General features: G+C 38.3%; 1 protein-coding gene across 8 annotated transcripts in view; it reads right to left on the bottom strand.

Moving 5' to 3' along the window:
- Positions 1–15,453: 15,453 nt before the first annotated feature.
- LOC109073638 (plakophilin-4-like) overlaps positions 15,454–23,166 on the bottom strand; it is a 128,740-nt gene continuing 121,027 nt past the window's right edge. For all 8 annotated transcript variants that reach the window (XM_042755118.1, XM_042755123.1, XM_042755120.1 and 5 more), the window contains 8 exons: positions 22,710–22,883; positions 20,808–20,958; positions 20,209–20,401; positions 19,939–20,026; positions 19,745–19,862; positions 17,094–17,216; positions 16,820–16,893; positions 15,454–16,398 (listed from right to left, as the gene is read on the bottom strand). In XM_042755118.1, coding sequence (XP_042611052.1) covers positions 16,159–16,398; positions 16,820–16,893; positions 17,094–17,216; positions 19,745–19,862; positions 19,939–20,026; positions 20,209–20,401; positions 20,808–20,958; positions 22,710–22,883 — 1,161 coding nt within the window. In that variant the 3' untranslated portion in view covers positions 15,454–16,158. The remainder of the gene's footprint in view (positions 16,399–16,819; positions 16,894–17,093; positions 17,217–19,744; positions 19,863–19,938; positions 20,027–20,208; positions 20,402–20,807; positions 20,959–22,709; positions 22,884–23,166) is intronic.

Here is a 23,166-nt window from a genome sequence, read left to right as displayed (position 1 = left end):
CACAGGCCCGGTGCACCCAGGATACGATCTTCCCAGATGTCCTTCACCTCCGGCGCCGGGACACCATGGACCCTGGGTGCATCCGCAGTGGAGGACACGAGCCAGGCCCCAGGCGACGACCTCTCCCCCTCCGGTCTTCGTGATCTCCACACGGAACCGCTTCCATCCCCTCCGCAAGACCGAACGCGGCGCTGTGATCGTCGGAGACTCCATCGTCTGACATGTCGGTGCTATGTTAGCCCAAGGTAAAGTGCACATTCTCTGTTTCCCTGGTGCTCATGTTCTCACAATGTTTCTGCCCAGATACCTGTGATCCTGAAGGCCAACGAGAGCCCCAGAGTGGTTGTGCTTCATGCCGGGGTTAATGACACCACGCAGCGACAGACGGAGACACTGAAGAGGGACTTCAGGAGCATGATCGTGACGGTGCGCAGCACAATGCCCGCGGTGATGATCATCGTGTCAGGACCACTGCCCACGTATTTATGAGGACACGAAAGGTTCAGTAGACTTTTTGCTCTAAATGAATGGTTATTGTCATGGTGCAAAGAACAGAAACTGCTCTTTGTTAATAATTGGAATCTTTTCTGGGAGCGTCCTAGACTTTTTCGCACTGATGGCACCCCAGCAGAGTTGGAGCAGAACTCCTCTCGGACAACATCTCCAGGACTCTACGCTCCATATGACTAGTAAGCCAATTCTCAGATAACTGCTATGATGGCTTTTGTTCTACCCGCTTAAATGTTAGAAGTACTTGCGCTGTCCAATCTATTAAGACTGTGTCTGTTCCCTGAATATTGAGGTCAAAATATAAATTTAATGTAGGATCTAGAAAAAAAAAATCTTATCGTGATTAAACCTAAAATAAATGAACAAAAACAATTTCTAAAGTTTGGGCTCATAAACATTAGATCACTCACACCTAAAGCAGTTATTGTAAATTAAATGATCACAGGTAATAGTTTTGATGTACTCTGCTTGACTGAGCAGCCATCAGTCTACTGTAAATGAGTCTACTCCACCAAACTACTGTTATAATCATGAGCCCCGTCAGACTGGTCGTGTGGGAGGTGATGCAACAATATATAGTGATATTCTCAATGTTACCCAGTGTAGGGTCAAAAATTATCAAAGACTTCTGTTTTCCTGTCCCAAACTATCTTGAGTAACAAAAGGGCCATTTGGCATTCCTGAAGGCACAGAATTGCTGATATCGATCAAGGCCTGTAGGCCAACATGTTTATACATCGGGGGTCTGCTAATTGTCACACCTTTTGCACAGTGGGTGAAGCTGTAGTCTGCTGATTGGTCAGTTTGAATGTCTCACATTTGGGTTTCAGTCACATGGTCAAGGAAGGAATAAAAGAAGACTGTAAATGTTGCTCTGGGTCTTTCTCTCTGCTGGCTTTTCTTTGCTGACTCTTTCCTTTGCTGGAGCTCTCTTCTCAGGGCTCTGCCCTCTGCTCTCTCTCCCTCTTTTTTCTCCCTCGCTCCATCTTCCCCTCTCTCTTTCTCTCTCAGGTAATATTTTACATACATGTTAGGTATTCAATATTCAGTATTCAATATTAACTTTGAAGTGCTACCTATTGCAATACAATATAGTCACTTAATAGCAACGCTCTCCCACATATTTAGCCATTGTAACTGCGCTTATTTCCGTCGTTGGTATAAGTGGCAGTGGGTGGTAACAGACTAGAAATGTACAGTTTTATACTATCGTGCTGATAACGTTTCTTTAGTCCTTCGGCAGTCCTACAGCCTGAACCACTGTAGGGAAACCACCCTTACACCAGAAAACAGGATACAGGTTTAAATCATTTTATTCACAATAGAATATAGATAACATATCAAATGTTGAAAGTGAGACATTTTGAAATGTCATGCCAAATATTGGCTAATTTTGGATTTCATGAGAGCTTCACATTCCAAAAAAGTTGGGACAATAAGAGGCCGGAAAAGTTAAATGTACATATCAGGAACAGCTGGAGTACCAGTCTGCAACTTATTAGGTCAATTGGCAACATGATTGGGTATAAAAAGAGCCTCTCAGTGTGGCAGTGTCTCTCAGAAGTCAAGATGGGCAGAGAATCACCAATTCCCCCAATGCTGCGGCGAAAAATAGTTGCGCAATATCAGAAAAGAGTTTCTCAGAGAAAAATTGCAAAGAGTTTGAATTTATCATCATCTACAGTGCATACTGTAATGGACATCACAACATGGGCTCAGGAATACTTCCAGAAAACATTGTCGGTGATCACAATCCACCTTGCCATTTGCCATTGCCGGCTAAAACTCTACAGGACAAAAAGGAGCCATATCTAAACTTGATCCAGAAGCGCCGGCGTTTTCTCTGGGCCAAGGCTCATTTAAAATGGACTGTGGCAAAGTGGAAAACTGTTCTGTGGTCAGACTAATCAAAATTTGAAGGACCACCCAAGTTGTTATCAGTGCTCAGTTCAGAAGCCTGTATCTTTGATGGCATGGGGTTGCATGAGTGCGTGTGGCATGGGCAGCTTACACATTTGGAAAGGCACCATCAATGCTGAAAGGTATATCCAAGTTCTAGAACAACATATGCTCCCATCCAGATGTCGTCTCTTTCAGGGAAGACCTTGCATTTTCCAACATAACAATGCCAGACCACATACTGCATCAATTACAACATCATGGCTGGATAGAAGAAGGATGCGGGTACTGAAATACCCATAGACAATTGGACGAGCTTTTGGGGCAGACCTGACCTGTTGAAAAGAGATGGTCTTCATCCCTCCTGGGGTGGTGCTGCTCTTCTTTCTAGAAATTTGGCACATAGTCTTAGAGTTTATAGTTGACTAACTGGGGCCCAGGTCAGGAAGCAGACAGACTGTCTGCTAGCCGCCTCCGGTCACAGAAGTCAGTTAATTCTCAGCACATAGAGACTCTTTCACCTAGATATCACACTATAGAGACTGTGTCTGTTCCACGGGCTAGAAAATACAAAAAAACGTCCAAACCAATTTAAGAGCAACAATTTAATTGAGGTTCAACAAATAAAAAACAGATGCAATACGGATAAACAAATGATAAAGCTTGGCTTATTGAATATCAGGTCCCTTTCTACGAAAGCACTTTTTGTAAATAATATGATCACTGATCATAATCTAGATGCACTCTGTTTGACAGAAACCTGGCTAAAACCTGATGATTACATTATTTTCAATGAGTCTACACCCCAAGATTACTGTTATAAACATGAGCTACATCCAAAAGGTAAAGGGGGAGGTGTTGCTTCAATTTATAACAATGTTTTCAGGATTTCTCAGAGGGCAGGCTTCAAGTATAACTCGTTTGAAGTATTGGTGCTTAATATAAGATTATCCAGAGAAACAAATGTTAATGATAAATCCCCTGTGATGTTTGTGCTGGCTACTGTATACCGGCCACCAGGGCACCATACAGACTTTATTAAAGAGTTTGCTGATTTTACATCCGAGTTAGTGCTGGCTGCAGATAAAGTTTTAATTGTTGGTGATTTTAATAGCCATGTTGATAATGAAAAAGATGCATTGGGATCAGCATTTATAGACATTCTGAACTCTATTGGGGTTAGACAACACATCTCAGGACCTACTCATTGTCGAAATCATACTCTAGATTTAATAGTCACATGGAATTAATGGTGTTGAAATTATGCAGCCAAGCGATGATATCTCAGATCATTATTTAGTTTTGTGCAAACTTCTTATAGCTAAAACTGTAAAATCTACTTCTTGTTACAAGTATGGTAAAACCATCACTTCTACCACAAAAGACTGCTTTGTAAGTAATCTTCCTGATGTATCCCAATTCCTTAGCATTTCCAAAACCTCAGAACAACTTGATGATGTAACAGTAACTATGGACTCTCTCTTTTCTAGTATTTTAAATACAGTTGCTCCTTTACGCTTAAGGAAGGTTAAGGGAAAACAGTCTGACACCGTGGTATAATGAGCACACTCGCACCCTAAAGAGAGCAGCCCGGAAAATGGAGCGCAGCTGGAGGAAAACAAAACTAGAGGTATTTCGTATTGCTTGGAGGGAAAGTAACCTATCTTACAGAAAAGCATTAAAAACTGCAAAATCTGTCTCTTTTAGAAGAAAACAAACATAACCCCAGGTATTTATTCAATACAGTGGCTAAAAAATAAAGCATCAACAAGTGTTGACATTTCCCAACATCACAGCAGTAATGACTTTATGAACTACTTTACTTCTAAAGTCGATACTATTAGAGATAAAATTGTCACCATGCAGCCATCAGCTAAAGTATCACATCAAACAGTGCACTACAGATCTCCTGAGGAACAGTTCCACTCATTCTCTACTATAGGAGAGGAAGAATTGTATAAACTTGTTAAATCATCTAAACCAACAACATGTATGTTAGACCCTATTCCATCTAAGCTCCTAAAAGAGGTGCTTCCAGAAGTCATAGATCATCTTCTGACTATTATTAATTCCTTATTGTTATGAGGATATGTCCCCAAAATCCTTCAGACTGGCTGTTATTAAGCCTCTCATCAAAAAACCACAACTTGACCCCAAAGAACTAGTTAATTATAGACCGATCTCGAATCTCCCTTTTCTGTCCAAGATACTAGAAAAGGTAGTATCTTCACAATTGTATTCCTTCTTAGAGAAAAATGGCATCTGTGAGGGTTTCCAGTCAGGATTCAGACCGTATCATAGTACTGAGACTGCTCTCCTTAGAGTTACAAATGACCTGCTCTTATCATCTGATCGTGGTTGTATCTCTCTATTAGTGCTATTGGATCTATTGCATAGTCGATATAAAAAACTGGATGACGAGTAATTTCTTACTGCTAAATTCTGAAAAAACAGAGGTGTTAATTATAGGACCTAAAAGATCTGCATGTAATGACCTAGAATGCTGTCTAAGATTTGATGGCTGCTCTGTCAATTCTTCGTCATCAGTTAGGAACCTAGGTGTGCTATTTGATAGTTACCTTTCCTTAGAAAGCCACGTTTCTAGCATTCGTAAAACTGCATTTTTCCCATCTCAAAAATATATCTAAATTACGGCCTATGCTCTCAATGTCAAATGCAGAAATGTTAATCCATGCGTTTACGACCTCAAGGTTAGACTATTGTAATGCTCTATTGGGTGGTTGTTCTGCACGCTTAGTAAACAAACTCCAGTTAGTCCAAAATGCAGCAGCTAGAGTTCTTACTAGAACCAGGAAGTATGATCATATTAGCCCGGTCCTGTCAACTCTGCACTGGCTCCCTATCAAACATTGTATAGATTTTAAAATCTTGATTATTACTTATAAAGCCCTGAATGGTTTAGCACCTCAGTATTTGAACAAGCTCTTGTTACATTATAGTCCTCCACGTCCGCTGCGTTCTCAAAACTCTGGCAATTTGATAATACCTAGAATATCAAAGTCAACTGTGGGTGGCAGATCCTTCTCCTATTTAGCGCCCAAACTCTGGAATAACCTACCTAACATTGTTCGGGAGGCAGACACACTCTTGCAGTTTAAATCTAGATTAAAGACCCATCTCTTTAACCTGTCTTACACATAACATACTAATACACTTCTAATATACAAATCGGTTAAAGGATTTTTAGGCTGCATTAATTAGGTAAACCGGAACTGGGAACACTTCCCATAACACCCGATGTACTTGCTACATCGTTAGAAGAATGGCATCTACGCTCATATTAGTCTGTTTCTCTCTTATTCCGAGGTCACCGTAGACACCAGATCCAGTCTGTTTCCAAGTCAGAGGGTCACTGCAGTCACCCGGATCCAGTATGTATCTAGCCCAGATGGTGGATCAGCACCTAGAAAGGACCTCTACAGCCCTGAAAGACAGCGGAGACCAGGACAACTAGAGCCCCAGAGACAGATCCCCTGTAAAGACCTTGTCTCAGACGACCACCGGGACAAGACCATAGGAAACAGATGATTCTTCTGCACAATCTGACTTTGCTGCAGCCTGGAATTGAACTGCTGGTTTCGTCTGGTCAAAGGAGAACTGGCCCCCCGACTGAGCCTGGTTTCTCCAAAGGTTTTTTCTCCATTCTGTCACCGATGGAGTTTTGGTTCCTTGCCGCTGTCGCCTCTGGCTTGCTTAGTTGGGGACACTTCATTTAGAGCGATATCGTTGACTTGATTGCAAAATTATTGCACAGATACTATTTAAACTGAACTGAGCTGCATGATGACATCACTGAATTCAATGATGAACTGCATTTAACTGTCATTTTGCATTATTGACACACTGTTTTTCTAATTAATGTTGTTCAGTTGCTTTGACGCAATCTTTTTTTGTTTAAAGTGCTATATAAATAAAGGTGACTTGACTTGAAATGGCCAGGCTACAGTCCAGATCTTTCACCCATAGAAAACATTTGACGCATCATAAAGAGGAAGATGCGAAGATCTAAGACAGTTGAGCAACTAGAAGCCTGTATTAGACAAAAATGGGACAGCATTCCTAATCCTAAACTTGAGCAACTTGTCTCCTCAGTCCCCAGAAATTTGCAGACTGTTATAAAAAGAAGAGGGGATGCCACACAGTGGTAAACATGGCCTTGTCCCAACTCTTTTGAGATGTGTTGATGCCATGAAATTTAAAATCAACTTATTTTTCCATTAAAATAATACATTTTCTCAGTGTAAACATTTGATATGTCATCTATGTTGTATTCTGAATAAAATATTGAAATTTGAAACTTCCACAGCATTGCCTTCTGTTTTTATTCACAATTTGTACAGTGTCCCAACTTTTTTAGAATCGGGTTTGTATCTCAACTGCTTTGTGTACCCATTAATACACATGAACTAGACAAAATGACTGGCAACATGGGCACTATCTTCTCTAATACATTAGAAGCTGTTGCCCCAATCAAATTGAAAAAGGTTAGAGAAAAACGTACTGTGCCATAGTACAACAGTAATACCCACTCTTTCAAGAAAGAAACTCGTAGTCTTGAGCGCAAATGGAGAAAAACTAACTTGGAAGTTTGTTTTGTTATTCGTGGAAAAACAGTATGTCCAGCTATAGACAGGCTCTAAAAACTGCCAGGGCCGAATATATCCACAAACTCATAGAAAATAACCAAAACAATCCAAGGTTTTTATTTAGCACAATGGCTAGATTAACAAATATCCAGACGCCATCCGATCTAAATATTCCCTCACAGTTAAATAGTAATGACTTTATGAATTTCTTCACTGATAAAATAGATAACATCAGAAATACAATAACAAATGTAGATTCTACAGCTTCTAATACTTCAGTTTTATCCATCGCACCCAAAGATAAACTGCAGTGCTTTACAACTATAGGACAGGAAGAGCTAAATAAACTTATCACTGCATCTAAACCAACAACGTTTATTAGATCCTGTACCCACTAAATTACTGAAAGAGTTGGTACCTGTAGTCGAAGAACCGCTTCTCAATAATATTAACTCGTCGTTATCTTTAGGTCACGTCCCAAAACCATTCAAGCTGGCGGTTATTACTCTTATTAAGAAACCACAACTTGATCATTGTGAACTGGCAAATTACAGACCCATTTCAAATCTTCCATTTATGTCTAAAATTTTAGAAAAAGTTTTGTCTGCTCAATTGTGCTCCTTCCTGCAAAAAAAATTATCTCTTTGAAGAATTTCAGTCAGGTTTCATGCCCCATCATAGCACAGAAACTGGACTTGTTAAAATTACAAATGACTTGCTTCTTGCATCAGACCAAGGCTGCATCTCATTGCTTGTTTTACTTTATCTTAGTGCTGTGTTCGACAACATAGATCATGACATACTCCTAGATCAATTACAAAACTATACAGGTATCCAAGGGCAGGCTTTAAGATGGTTTAGCTCCTACCTGTCCGATCGCTACCACTTTGTTTATTTAAATGGGGAGTCATCTCATTTATCACCAGTAAAATATGGAGTGCCACAAGGATCTGTCCTAGGTCCTCTGCTATTTTCAATATACATGTTGCCCCTTGGTAATATCATTAGAAAATACGGGATTAGTTTCCACTGTTATGCTGATGATACTCAACTATATATCTCAATGAGACCAGATGAAACTTCTAAATTATCTAAGCTAACAGAGTGTGTTAAAAATATAAAAGATTGGATGACCAATAATTTAATCCTATTAAATTCAGATAAGACAGAGATCTTACTTTTTGGACCAAAAAAACATTACACAGAATCTCGTAGATTACACTTTGCAACTAGACAGATGTACTGTTACTTCCTCTACAGTCAAAAATCTGGGTGTTATATTAGACAGCAACTTGTCTTTTGAAAATCATATTTCCCATGTTACAAAACCTTCTTCCATCTTAGAAACATTGCCAAGCTACAAAACATGTTACCTGTTTCTGATGCAGAAAAGCTAGTTCATGCATTCATGACCTCTAGACTGGACTATTGTAATGCACTTCTAGGTGGTTGTCCTGCATCTTTAATAAGCTACAGGTAGTCCAAAATGCAGCGGCTAGAGTCCTTACCAGGTCAAGAAAATATGATCATATTATCCCAATTTTACAGTCTCTGCACTGGCTACCTATTAAGTTCCCTATCAGTTACAAAATATTTTAACTTACTTATAAGGCCCTTAATGGTTTAGCTCCTCCGTACCTAACTAGTCTTCTACCACGCTACAATCCATCATGCTTCCTAAGGTCACAAAACGCTGGACTTTTGGTAGTACCTAGGATAGCAAAGTCCACTAAAGGAGGTAGAGCTTTGTTCGCATTTGGCTCCCAAACTCTGGAATAGCCTTCCTGATAATGTTTGGGGTTCAGACACACTTTCTCTGTTTAAATCTAGATTAAAAACACAACTCTTTGGCCAAGCATTCAAGTAATGCATCTCATAATTTTGGACTGCAGTTATAGCTGATCAAATGCGCATTATTATTCTTTAGCTTGGGTTAAACATTAATTTTACTTGGCTGGAACAGCAGCTACGCTAATTATGTCTCTATTTGTTTCTCTGTTTTGCCACAGGATTTACATCCCGTGGTAACTAGGATTTACACAAGCTCCAGTCTGGATCCAGAACACCTGACAAGAGATGATGTCAACCACTCAGAGGACCTCAGATGATGCTAACCCTGAGACAACATACAGAACTACCACATTTTGCTATAAGTTTGATGGCATAATTGCTGTTAATAGTGTTAATCATCTGTTTGTTTAGGTCTTTTATTGATTTTTCCGAACATTTCTGCCGTATGCACATAAACTGACAGTCATCACTGATAAGCGACTACTACTAAATGTTGTAGAAACAGAATTTTCTGTAAAGTTGCTTTGCAATGATTTGAATCGTAAAAGGGCTATGCAAATAAACTTGAATTGAAATGAATTGAATTGAAAGATGACTTACTGAAGTTCAGACCGAGCATCAGAATGGGATAAAAAAAAGGGGATTTAAGTGACTTTGAACGTGGAATGGTTGTTGGTGCCAGACAGGTTGGTCTGAGTATTTATAAAATTGCTGATCTACTGGGATTTTCACGCACATCCATATGTAGGGTTTACAGAGAATGGTCTGAAAAAGAGAAAATATCCAGTGAGTGGCAGTTGTGTGGATGAAAATTCCTTGTTGATGTCAGAGGTCAGAGGAGAATGGGCAGACTGTTTAAAGATGACAGAAAGGCAACAATAACTCAAATAACCACTCATTACAACCAAGGTATGCAGAATACCATCTCTGAATGCAAAATACGTCGAACCCTGAAGCAGATGGGCTACAGCAGCAGAGGACCACACCGGGTGCCGCTCCTGTCAGCTAAGAACAGGAAACGGAGGCTACAAATCGCACAGGCTCACCAAAATTGGACAATAGAAGATTGGAAAAACGTTGCCTGGTCTGATGAGTCTCGATTTCTGCTGTGACATTCAGATGGTAGGGTCAGAATTTGGCGTAAAGTACATGAAAGCATGGATCCATCCTGCCTTGTCTTGACGGTTCAGGCTTGTGGTGGTGGTGGTGGTGTAATGGTGTGGGGGATATTTTCTTCGCACACTTTGGGCCCCTTAGCACCAATTGAGCATTGTTTAAACGCCACAGCCTACCTGAGTATTGTTGCTGACCATGTTCATCCCTTTATGACTACAGTGTACATCTTCTGATGGCTACTTCCAGCAGGATAATGCACCATGTCACAAAGCTCAAATCATCTCAGCCTGGTTTCTTGATCATGACAATGCGTTCACTTTACTCAAATGGCCTCCACAGTCACCAGATCTCAATCCAATAGAGCAGCTTTGGGATGTGACAGACTTCTGTTACTGAATAATATATACAATGGCTATTTTATTTATTTATTTATTTTCTTTACAAAAAAGTTGTGTCATAAAAAGTAAATAAAAGTAAGTTATTGCAATCATTGTTTGGTAGAATGTCATTAAAGCTCAACAGGCATGAAATATCATCAATGAATGAAATGCCATTAATAAGGCCAGGAGTGGAGTATTGCAGGTTAAAAACATTTTATTTATTATTTATGACCTAAGTGTATTTAGAAAAAAACATTTAGAGATTAATTTGAGCAAAATCCAGATGAATCAAGTAAAGAAACATTATTTATAGTTTTGATCAATTAATCAATTCCCTTTAATAAATCTCTTCATGTAGGTGCTCTGTGTTACCGGAAATGCCTGAGTTGTAAAAAAAAAAAAAGTAGAACAAGCAGTTGTGCAAGTAATCCATTAGACATTAACTGGACATACTTGTGTCTGCACTGGTGTCCTTCTTTTCTGAGAGAAAAGTAGAATTTGTTGTTTTTTGTGCAAGCCAACTGAAGAGCACTGTTGCATGAAGCTATGCTATTAGTGTTCATCTCAATCAGTAGCAAGGGCGGAATCATGGGTTCAGTCCCCAGGGAATGCCCAGTTGCCCAGCCTCCCTCATAGTCATACTATGGACAAGTACATGATCAACAAGAGTGGCATGAATTTCATCTGAGACTTCTTGTCTTCTTGCCCTTCCCTTTCCTCTTCTATGTTGTTGTCCTCCTCCTTCACCACCTCCTCCTTCATTTCTTCCTCTTCCTCCCCCTCCACCTTATTTACAACCCTGTTTCAGTCCCTTTAGTCTCTTGTCGCCATCTAATGGTGAAACAATATAACAAATCACTGTTTCGCAATACTAAGTAGCTACTATAATTAAATACTTCTATTATTCATATAAAATATTTATTGAATGATAAAACTTAATAAACAACAACAGCCATCATAAAAGTTGTACAGCTGTACAAAAGCAGCGCTCTGAAATAATGAATTAAAGTTACAGAATATATGTGATGAGATTTTGCCCTCAGCCAAAACTATTTGCTCTGGAACTATTACTACAATGGCTACAATTACTACAAACGACTGTCCATTAGATTTACCCCAAACTAATATTATCTCATGTTTAATGACTATAGAGACATCAGAGCCAGCGGCAAGATCTGGCTGAGGCGAGGCTGCTTTCGGCGGGTTCATGAGCGCTGAACAGCCGCTGACACCCTGGAGCACACATCTCCGAAAATATCGAAGCAAATTTTCAAATAGAAGTTATCTTTATTAACAAAAGTCTAAACAATTAAATTCTCGCCTTAAAACTCTTAAAAGTATATTCAATGACACAATAAAATTATAGTGGATTTGGGCATCCGTCATTACACTTGCTGTGAGAAGTACCGCAAGAGGAGTGATATAAATGGGGAAATGGTTGGAGCTCTGTTATCACTAGAATATTGCACTCCTCTCAGCCAATCAGATTAGAGGACCAGAAATAACTGTTTTGTGTGCGCACACACACACACACACACACACACACACACACAGTTGGTATAGAAAACAAATTCTACTTTTCTCTCAGGAGAGAAGGACACAGGTGCAGACACAAGTATGTCTAATGGATTACTTGCACAAATGCTTGTTCTACTTTTTTTAAAAGAATAATATTTTGTTGCTTTGCAGCCTGAAATAAAGACACAGTTTTTTTTTGTTTTATCCAGATGTATTTACTCTGCATTTCATCTGCAACTTATAACATCCAAGTGAAAGATATAACACCAACATGTCAGAAAAAAAAAAAGAATCACCCATTACTAAAAATGACTTGTAAACTCAGTCAGGTGTATAGCTAATCACCTTCTCAGTGGCACACAAAATCATTTGACTTACATCTGTGATCAGCTGTGCTCATTTTGATCAGCTCAGCATGAAAAGAGCTTTCCTGGAGCATTTCAGTTCTTGGTAGTGCAACTGAAGCTAACAATCAACTATGGGTGGCAAGACACTGTCAAAGATCTCTGGGATAAAGTTGTGGACAGGCACAAGTCCAAAACAAAATTAAAAAAATATACATTTTTTAAAGGCTTTATCCATGCCTAGAAGCACAGAGAAGTCTATTATTAAGAAGTGGAAGGTATTTGGTACAACACAGACCCTCCTGGATCAGGACGTCGCTTGAAACTGGATGAAAGAGCCAGAGGAAACTGGTCAGAGAGGTGACCGCGATGCTGACAGCAACTCTGAAGCTGCTGCAGGAGTTATTGACAAAGAGTGGTCATTGTGTTCATGTGACAAAAATATCACAAATTCTCCACAAATGTGTCTTGTATGGGAGGGCTGAAGAAAAAAGGCAATCAAGAAAGGTCACATGCAGTCAGAAAGAGCTTCACCAAAACACACCTTCGCCACAACATTAAAGGATTTGTCTGGAGGAAATCCAATTCAGCTCACCCTCCAAATAACAGCATTCCTCCAGTAAAGCATAGATGTGGTAATATCCTGTTTTGGGGTGTTTCTCTGCAGCAGGGACTGGAGCACTCGTCAGGACAGAAGGAAAAATGGATGGGGCAAAATAGCGTCAAATTCTTGCGGAAAATCTGCTGCCCTCTGCCAGAAAGTTATCAACGGGAAGAAGGTTTACCTTCAAACATGACTGTTACGTCTCTGATGTAACTTTTTGTCTAGGGATTAAAGTAGGTAACATTAAGTTAACATATTAAATAAAAAAGCCAGGGAAAGAGGTGGCTATGGAACACATGACACAAACTGCGCTACAAGAAATATTTATTGCCCCCGAGGAAGAACAAGTTAAACAGACAAGACAAAGGAGAGAAGGGAAGTTAAAGTGGCGCTTAAATCATAAAATAAAATATATATATAAAAAAACATTAAGTAACTAAATTCCCAAACCCCTTAACTATTAAAGAAAAAAGAAAAGTCTTCAACGAAAAAGCGTCATAAACTACACTAAATGCACTAAAACCAAAACATACAAAAACAAGCACACACAACTAAACTAGTGTTTCTAATACATCCAAGATCACTATGTGCAGATACGTAGGTCACGTGACTTACTAAACTCTTCCACTCTTTCCTTGTCTTCCAAACCAACAGCGAGCTGACAAAGACATCAGATCAGCAAGCAGCAAAGCGACAAACGCACACAATAGTCACAGCAGAATACGTCCCCCTCTCTTCCGCGGATGTTCTCCTTTTAAACCTCTTGGACGAGAGCATGATTGGCAAAGGAAATGAGATGTTAATAATGATTGACAGCAAAGATAGCCAATAGAATCCAAGGAAGGTGGTACCTAAGAGCATGAGAGTGAGAACTGAGAAGAGACAAAAAAAAAAAACCCCAACAACAACAGCTACAGCACAAAAGGTTGCGGACCATTACAATGACAATGACCTAAAGCACACAGTAAAACTGAGCACACAGTGGATGAAGGAGAAAAAGGTCAATGTCCCTGCATGGCCTCATCAGAGCCCAGACTGAAACCCCAATGAAAATCTGTGAAAGGACTTAAAGACTGCAGTCCACAAACACTCACCATCAAATTGAACTGAACTTAAGCAGTTCTGCAAATAAGAGTGAGCAAATATTGCTAAGTCTAGATGTGCAAAGTAGAGACAGAGACAAATCCCAACAGACTAAAGGCTGTAGTTAAAGCAAAAGGGGCTTCAACAAAACAGTGACACAGAGGTGATCCTTTTTCCAGTGATTCTGTTAAAAAAAAAATCTGACATGTTGGTGTTATAGGTTTCACTTGGATATTATAAGTTGCACTGAGTAAATACAGCTGGATAAAAAATAAAATAAAACAATAAACAATAAAAAAAAATAAAAATAAATAAAAAATAAAAAAACACACATTGTAATTAACCAAGGGGAGCTTAGCTAATAAAACTTAATTTTAAAATATTGAATATCATACTTAAATTAGGTGGATACAAAAAGATACGTTATGGTCTTGTATATCTATTATGTTTAGAAAAAATGGGTGGCATTGAATTTCCCCTCAACTGTAATTTGAACAAGTTTCCCAGTAAGCTTTCTAATTTTCATAAACAGGCATTATTATCATAGAGGATTATATACAAGACACAATTTCTCGCCTCACAAATGCATAATTTGGAATAATAATGCAATTCGCCAAAATAAATAACTTTTTTTTTTTCCCAGATAATTGGATTATAAATAATAGTTTGTTGGTTTTCGTGTCAAAGCTTTTAAACAGTGATGGGACACTTTTTTTTTTGTTTTGAAAAATGTTAAATACATGTATATGTCAAGGAGCACATAATGGTAATTAATAAATTATCTGAGAACTTACTGAATTACCAGAAAACTCTAGACAACACTCTAGAAAACAAACTTAGATCTTAATATTAAATTGGAAGGTATGCATTAAAACAAACAAACAAACAAACAAAAGAAAACTAAAACAAAACAACAACAACAACAAACTATAATAATTATCTTTTGCCAAGTTTATACTCTTCCTTTAGGATTAAACATTTTTGTAGATAGAGATCCTTATTGATAGAGAATGGGGTTTTACCTTTTTATTCTGTTTTTTATATATTTTATTTTTATTGTAACTAACATGTTATAATTGCCTTTTACGTTAACTGTTCAAGTGTTTGCAAAAAAAGAAAAAAGCTGCATGTTGTGAGTGGGCAGTGGCAAATGGAAAACAATTTAAAGTGTGTTACATTCAGTGACTTTCAGTTTCCTTATTTGGTCTGTTTCCTGTTCTTGTTTTGTTAATTGATTAATCCCCACCTGTCTCCATTTCCCTGATTACCTCCTGTGTGCTTAAATACCCTGTCTGTTTAGTTCTTCCTTGTCCGTGATTAATGTTGTAGTAATGTTGTAATGTAGTTTATGTTGGATGTGCCCTTGTTCCTCTGCGATCATTAAAAGAAACCCTTTGTATACTTTCTTCCTCGTGCACCTTCATTTTCACACCAGCAAAATGGTAACAAAGTGTTAAAACCTGAAAATTAAAAATTTTTATGATAGTGTTTGATATGCACATTTTTGCCCTCTGAGGATTTCTGTGTTAGGTTAAATTGATGCACAATACTCTGTGTCTAACTCACAATAACACAACACCATTAAAAAAAAAAGGCTGATGTAATGACATCTCTCACCGTTTATTCACTTAGATCTAGGTTTAACATGACATGAGTTTTTACCAGTGTAGTAAAGCATAAACCATGTGGCAGCTATTTTCAAAAATACATCAAAGATATGTACAAGACTCCATAGCATTAACAATCTCAACAACAACAGGTACAATGTTCCCTCTGAAATCCTTCATATACATTTAATCGTTATTCATTTATTTATTGTTTTGACGAACTGAAGTTCACGTTGAGGTGCCCAAGGTTTGTAAGAATTTCCCGGTCTTTCTCCTCAGCGAGTCACTCATACTTTATTGCTAATAAAAATCATCTAAAGTCTACACCAGGGGTGCAAAGCTCAGTTTCTGGAGAGCCGCAGTCCAGCAGAGTTTAGCTTCAACCCTAATTAAATGCACCTGATCCAACTAATCAAATCCTTCAGGCTTATTTGAAAACTATATGGCATGTGTGTTGGAGCAGGGTTTGAACTCAACTCTGCAGGATGGGTTTTTTTGGCCCCCCTGGTCTGCAACATCTCTCCAGTCCCCTACATACAGAGTTCATGATTCATTTCTTATTTCCATTAAACCAACATTCTGCTAGACATTCTCCATCACATTCATATGCTTTTCATCCACTACTCACATCTCTTTAAAAACAATGTGTTCCCAAATCTTTTTCTGTGTTAGAGATAGTGCAGCCTGTAAGCCAGGCCTCTATACCCATGAATCGGGGGATCCTTGGTAATGTTCACTGCTGTGTAATGGTCTCCTGGTGGAAGAGTAAAAGTCCACGTAGTTGCTTGTGGTTCTGAAGCTGTGTGTCTGGCTGTAATCAGCGGGAGAATAGTGCACCATCTTTTCCAGATAAGAGTCCTCGTAGGCGTGTGGTGAATGCAGGTATGTGCGGTAAGTATCATGGTTTCTGTGGCCTGTTTCATTGGCGTGACACACCTTCTGCACACATACAAAACAATCTGGTCTTCAGATAAACAGTCAGATTCTTGTTCATTCTTATTTTCAGCTGATTTTGTGAGAATCATTCATAGACAGCCAACAGGGCATTCTACAAAAGAGCTCTGTTCATAAACCCATGAGGGCTAACACAGCTTGTAAGGCAGCATCTTAAACCAAGTGGAACATCATAAGTGACTGAATTGAGACACTCAATTAAACGCAATAATTGTTTTTATAAAGTAGCTAAAAAAAGTATTTAAAACAATTTGAACTAGTTTCAATAATAAATTTGTAGTCCAGTATAAAATTATTGTTCAAACTGCTAGTGAATTACAGTAATGAGAATCTAATGGGAATACAATAGAAAGGAAAATTGTAAAGGTCCATTACAGTAGTGGGAAGTTGAGTTCAGCAGCCTCACCTGTTCTCGTCTCGAGCCCTCTCTGCTCAGGGAAGTGTATGGCCCAGTATAATACTGAGATGCTTTTGCAGACCCTTTAAAAAAATCAACTTGCAGTTAGGCAGATACATGTAGCTCAATTTTAGCTTAAAGATATAGTAATCAGGTAACTTTTGTATTTGGGGTCTAGATTAAATTACAATTGAATTTTAATAGAAAATCATTATGAACTCATGAATCGGCTTGTAAACTCAGTCCAGTTAACAGGCACCTTCATTAAAGGAAGTTCTCATACCTGTACTTTTGTTTTTATTGATGCCGTTTTCTTCTTTGTAATCATAAAATTGCATAGTTTGTGTCTTCTGATGATCAGAGTGTTCTTTGACGCACAGCATGGCGGGAGATGATAATGTGCTGCCTGATAAAAAAAAAAATCACTTGATTATGAGTTTATGTGAAATCAAATAAACTAACCTAATTCTAGGGGTGTCACATACTGATTGTTAATATAGCTGCATTTTTACAAGAAACTTCAAAATTATAGTCAGAACTATAACAGTAAAAACACAGCTATGATATTTCACTCCTCATTCACTATAAAAATTATTCAATATCACATATTACACTGCTCAATAAAATTAAGGAACCCTTAAATCACAAAATTGGATCCTGATGAACAAAATATTCAAGTTGAAAATACACTGTGTAATTTGTTGAGAACAAAATGATGTGACAATGGTCGATGGAAACCAAATTCATCAACCCACCGAGGGCTGGATGGAAGCCAGAGCTCACTGCACCAGTGTAAGGTCTGACAGTGGCTCTAAGGATTTCAACCCGGTACCTAACAGCAATAAGGCTACTGTAGACTAGCATGTACATTGTTAAACAGGAAAAGAATCTGTCAACAATGCAACCAAAATTCAATATTGCTGTAAAGAGGACAGTAGTAAAGAGTCAATATTTCAGTTCAGCTCTCTTCCAGTAGTGTCTGTGCAATCAAATCGCCAACAATGCCAACAAATTAAGTAGCAAAATTGGATATCCCTGAAGTTTAACTGATGTGGTGTTATACTGTGATGACTAGGTGTTCATTTTTTTGAGCAGTGTAGTTAGTAAACTGCACTTCCAGGTTCTTCAGGCAAGCAGCTTTAAGTGACTGATATGAGCACTGCTACAATTTTAATGATTTGTACTAGCATTCTATAATGTGATTAAAGTTATAATAAAACAATGGTCAGAAATGTAGGTTCTTTCTTAAAAGTCAACAAAACCAGAGGCCTCATTTATAAAACACGTAACGATCAGATTTGATCCTAAATTACATGTATTTTATCATATGTTAAACGTAAGGAACAAACTGGGATGTAAAAATGCAGAAACTGATATGAAAATCTTGTTATATAAATGACAACTGAGAAGCATTTGTACAAACTTTTTGGAGCTCATGAGTACAGATTTTATTGTCCGGCCCCCTATTTTATTTATTTCAGTAATATGTATGGTCTCCTAACCTTTAAACATTATATTTGTGTGAACTGCTGTTTAAACAATAATATGCACTGATTTATAGAACTGAAACATAATCAAGCAAACACTTTAATAAATATGTTACCATATATTATCAAATATGATTTCAACATTATTGGGATATAGCATTATTGGAACATTAGCTGCCTGAGTGACTACAGACCAGTGGCCTTAACTTCGGTTGTCATAAAAATCTTTGAGCGGGTTGGTGCTTAAAATCTAATTTCTATAGTCTGCCTGGATGCCAACAATTTGCCCACGAAGCTAACAGATTGGTGGATGATGCTGTTCAAAATACTGTTCTGCCATTACCAATTAATGGTCAGGACATTGAAAATTTACATAGATGAAAAAGCCTCTCAGTACCAGTGAAATGGGATGATAAGCCAAGAGGCATTATCAAAAAATCCCATCAAAGGCTTTTCTTCATAAGATGAAGCTTAAAAAGTTTGTTATATTCAGTTTTTACAGAGCAGGAATGAAAGGCGTAGGACCATAAAATGTTTGACCAATCAAATCCTATGGACAGAAGGCTACGATAGGCTGTCCCTTGTGAGCAAACTGCCATTTATAAAGAGGACTGCATTTTATCAATCGTTAATTTCGGAAAACAGTAGAGTACTTACATAAGTCTTTATAAATGACTTTATTCACCATTTGAATTTGTTGAAATGTGGCATATCAAAATATCCAGGAGACGAGCGATGTGTGCCTTCACTGTTTAGACACATTTATCAATTTTGAACACATATGTAACAATGTATAGAGTTGAACAGACTTTATAACAGCTTTATTTGACGGTAAGTAACATTCATAATAAAGGCATTTTTATTGAATGTACGTTCGATCACGATGACTATTATAATTTGTGTCAAATCTGAGTTTGTCCTGATCTACTGATCCTGACGGAAATCAAAACCAGCCAGTATCTCCAACAATTCTTTGGAAATGTTTGAGACACACAGCATTTTGGAATAATTTTCAGCTCAATCTGAGGGAAATCCGCTATTTTCTGGAGTGCATTATACTAAGATCTCCATCAACCTACTGTCCTAAGTTCATCTTCAATCACCAGTGCTCATTATCATTTCTTATACTATGTGGCATTGAATGCTTGAATCTGATTGGCATTGGATGAGATGCGTAAGAAATTAATCTTACTCACAAAAGTGTTTTAAGGCCAAAACCGGATGAATGCCTTGAAATATATCATCTGATCGATGTCTTCGAGGCGTGGTAACAGTAGTATAAGCGGAATAACTGACTTCAGTCCATTGAATTATTAGACAATAATGCACACCTGAGGAATAACATGCATTATTTTCTAATAATTCAGTGGCCCGTCATCAATTATTCCTTACTTAATGAACAATACAACACTGTAATGTATGTGTTTGTGCAAGGTGTGACACTAGCCTGTGTGGTGTGCAGGGGACATCTGTAGCGTGGTTGACGGTAGAGTGGGCTGTGATTTAAAGCGCTCTCTCTCCAGAGTTGACACAGGAGTCAGGAAGTGATTCTGATTCCAGCCATCCTGCTCAAACACAGGAAGAAATAAACACACACCCCCTGACGTGGAGCAGTTGTAGCCCTACTGTACTGCTGCTCACCTTCTTATAGATGGTGCGCAGGTCTCTGTACTGCCACAGCATGTTCAGCACCTGAGCGGCCGCCTTCACCACCTTCATAGAGTACCTGCTGCAAACGCATGTGAAAAACATAGAAAATGAGCAGAGCGGTGGGGCTGAGAATAACTGATTTGGACAAATGAAGATTGAGAAATTATATTTGTGTATGTGTGCGGTGAAGTATTGAATGACTATATAAAAGATGAACAAGCATTATGACTTATTTGTGTAGCATTCATAGCAGTCACTTACTTTTCTCCTCTACCCTTGGTGATGTTGACGAGTTTCTCAATGCCGCCCGCATCTGCCAGGGCTTTAGCATTCTCCATGTTTCTTCTGGTGACCTCATGCAGTGTGCTACAGATTGCCGCCACCGTATCATCTGACAGCTGTTTAGTGTTTCCTCCCGGCAAACGGTTCACCAGGTCCCGCATGGCATATTTCCCTGAGATACAACCAACTTCAATCATCACACTCTCACAATCAGGATTATCGATCTTCTTAACAGTGAAACTGCAAATAGCATGTGTAAAACTCAGTGAAGAATTATTTTCAAGACAGCTATCTTTATGAACAAACGATGACATCACTGAATCAACAATGAACTGACTTATTTGACTGAAAAATTGATGGTTTACTTTTGTCCTCTTTTTAGAGCTGCTTTACAGCAGAATTGAAATTTGATTTCATTACTGACACACTATCTTCCTGTTTAACACTGTAAAGCTGCTTTGACACAATCTGTATTGTATAAAGTGCTACAAAAGTAAAGGTGACTCGACTTGACTTTTATAAGACATATACTGCATGAGTAAAATGTTACAGGTTTATGTTGGTACCGGCACTCTCACCAATCAGTTCTTTATTTCTCACGTCCAGGGCCATGTTTCTGAGTGCTGTGGCAATGGAACACACCACTCTGTCATTATCCATGCGCAATAACTCCACCAGAATGGGCAAACCTTTCTCCTTACGCACCGCTGCACGAATATACACTGCAAACTACAGATTAACACACATTCAAAGGCAGAAAAGGGAATTAACTTTAATTTAAATTCTTATAAATCGAATGCCATATTACAATGTATATGAACGTAAATTTGCAGCTTGAGATTTACTAAAGAAACAACAGATTTGAGCACTTTCCCCATAATACATACACATAATACAGAATGAATGTCAATCAATGAAAATGTTTGTCCAAAAAAAAAAACCTAAAACTAAATATTACACATATTATTTAACATTTATTTTATAACTGTTTGCAAAACAGGCAATGTTATAACCAAAAATTGGGATGTCTAGACAGTTTTATGCTATTTTAGCAATAAACATAAAAAATGACATCTCTAAATAAAACTGCTCGGAGCATAAAAAAGAGGGTAATTGCAAGATCATATCACAAATGTGACTTTACATTGTGCAATGCGTGTTTACATCTCAGTTGTGACTTTCTTTTAAAGGGGTCATATAATGTTGCTAAAAAGAACATTATTTTGTGTATTTGGTGTAATGAAATTTGGTGCTTATGCGGTTTAAGGTTAAAAAAACAACATTATTTTCCACATACTGTACATTATTGTTTCTCCTCTATGCCCCGCCTTTCTGAAACGAGTCCTTTTTTACAAAGCTCATCGTTCTGAAACGCGAGGTGTGCTCTGATCGGCCAGCTATCCAGTGCGTCGTGATTGGCCGAATGCCTCAAGCGTGTGACGGAAATGTTACGCCCCTTTGCCATAATGTGATGCGTGTACGAGTCAGAACACTGGCGCAACAAGACAAAACCAATAAAAACCATTACAAATTGCGTTGCATCGCGCCGTGTAAGCATTAAACCATGTCTGCATTTTTGATCGGAGAAATGACAAACAACAAGCGCTACTCTACACCAGCGGTTCTCAATTCCAGTCCTTGCGCCCCCCAGCTCTGCATATTTTGCACGTCTCTCTTTGTTAACACGCCTAATTCAGATAATCAACTGAGCAGGGGAAATCTGCTGAAGTTTACCTCACTTCGGAACATTCATTCACGGATTTCACAGGATCAGGAAACAGTCCTCCATAAAATGTGCTGCATACATCTGAATATTTGGGTTGAACTGTTCTGAAACTGTGTTGTAAATACAACTTAACCACTGATTTCTAGTTGTGTTCTCTTTTGGAAGGCCAAACAAAGTATTTTTGCTTTCACAAGGAAACAGCGTCTTCACAACATGGCGCCGTCGGCAACAGCAAGAATCAAAGGTTATGCCTTCTTTCTTTGCATGAACATTTGGGCAGCGTTATGCAAATCTTCCCACATCATGACGTAGACGTGTTTAAACGAGGCGTTTTAAGAGGGCGTGGACCAGTCTTAACTTTTATAAAGAATATCTCTTTGGGTTTGAGACTTTAGTCTTTGCAACTTTACAAATCTTTTTTTATGCACCAAAATGCATAATGCATGTAAAACTCCAAAGAGAAAGGAAAACTTAAAATCGCATCATATGACCCCTTTAATTTATATCTCACAATGTGACTTTTTGGCAATTGTGCCTTCATTTCTCACAGTTGTGACCTTATTACATTTGGTATGTTTACTGCTGTTCATTTTTTTGTCAAAACAAGTAAAGGGACACAGATTGTACCCTTAAATTTACTTTTAAGATTTTTTTTAGTTTTAGTTTTTTTTTTACTAGCTTCAATCACAAGCCTATGAACTGTCTTAGATTATAACACTTGGTCCTATGTGGGCTGTAGAATTCAATTACACACCTTCCAGTTTCCTGCAGAGAGATTCTGGAGTGACCCGGCGGAGCCCTCTAGTGTGGCTGGGTTTGAGCTCTCAGCTAACAGGGTAAGATAGGGCTTCACTACAGATGGGTGCCACAACATTTCAGCACCTTTAGGAGACTTTGAAAAACCAGGGATCGGCCCGACACCATCCCACTAAGAGAAATTAAAAACATTCAGGAGTTATCAGTTGACTTAATGAGACAATTAACTCAGTTCCAAAACTGTATGACTTTCTTCTGTGCAACACAATTTTATTTTATTTTTTTGTGAAATATCTCAGTTTTGTATCCATTTAATATAAGTCAAAGGGCTTCATAGTTGTTTGGCTCCCAACATTCTTTAAAATATCTTCTTTAATGTTGTGACAAAGAAAGGAATGCATTCGGTAAATGATGACAAAAGTAACTTTTTTGCATGAATTATCCTTTTAACACCA

The sequence above is a fragment of the Cyprinus carpio genome, unplaced genomic scaffold, assembly GCF_018340385.1.
Source record: "Cyprinus carpio isolate SPL01 unplaced genomic scaffold, ASM1834038v1 S000006643, whole genome shotgun sequence".
In the NCBI taxonomy this organism is placed as follows: Eukaryota; Metazoa; Chordata; class Actinopteri; order Cypriniformes; family Cyprinidae; genus Cyprinus; species Cyprinus carpio.
Note: the sequence above shows the minus strand (reverse complement) of the source record. Positions and strands in the feature narration are given on the sequence as shown.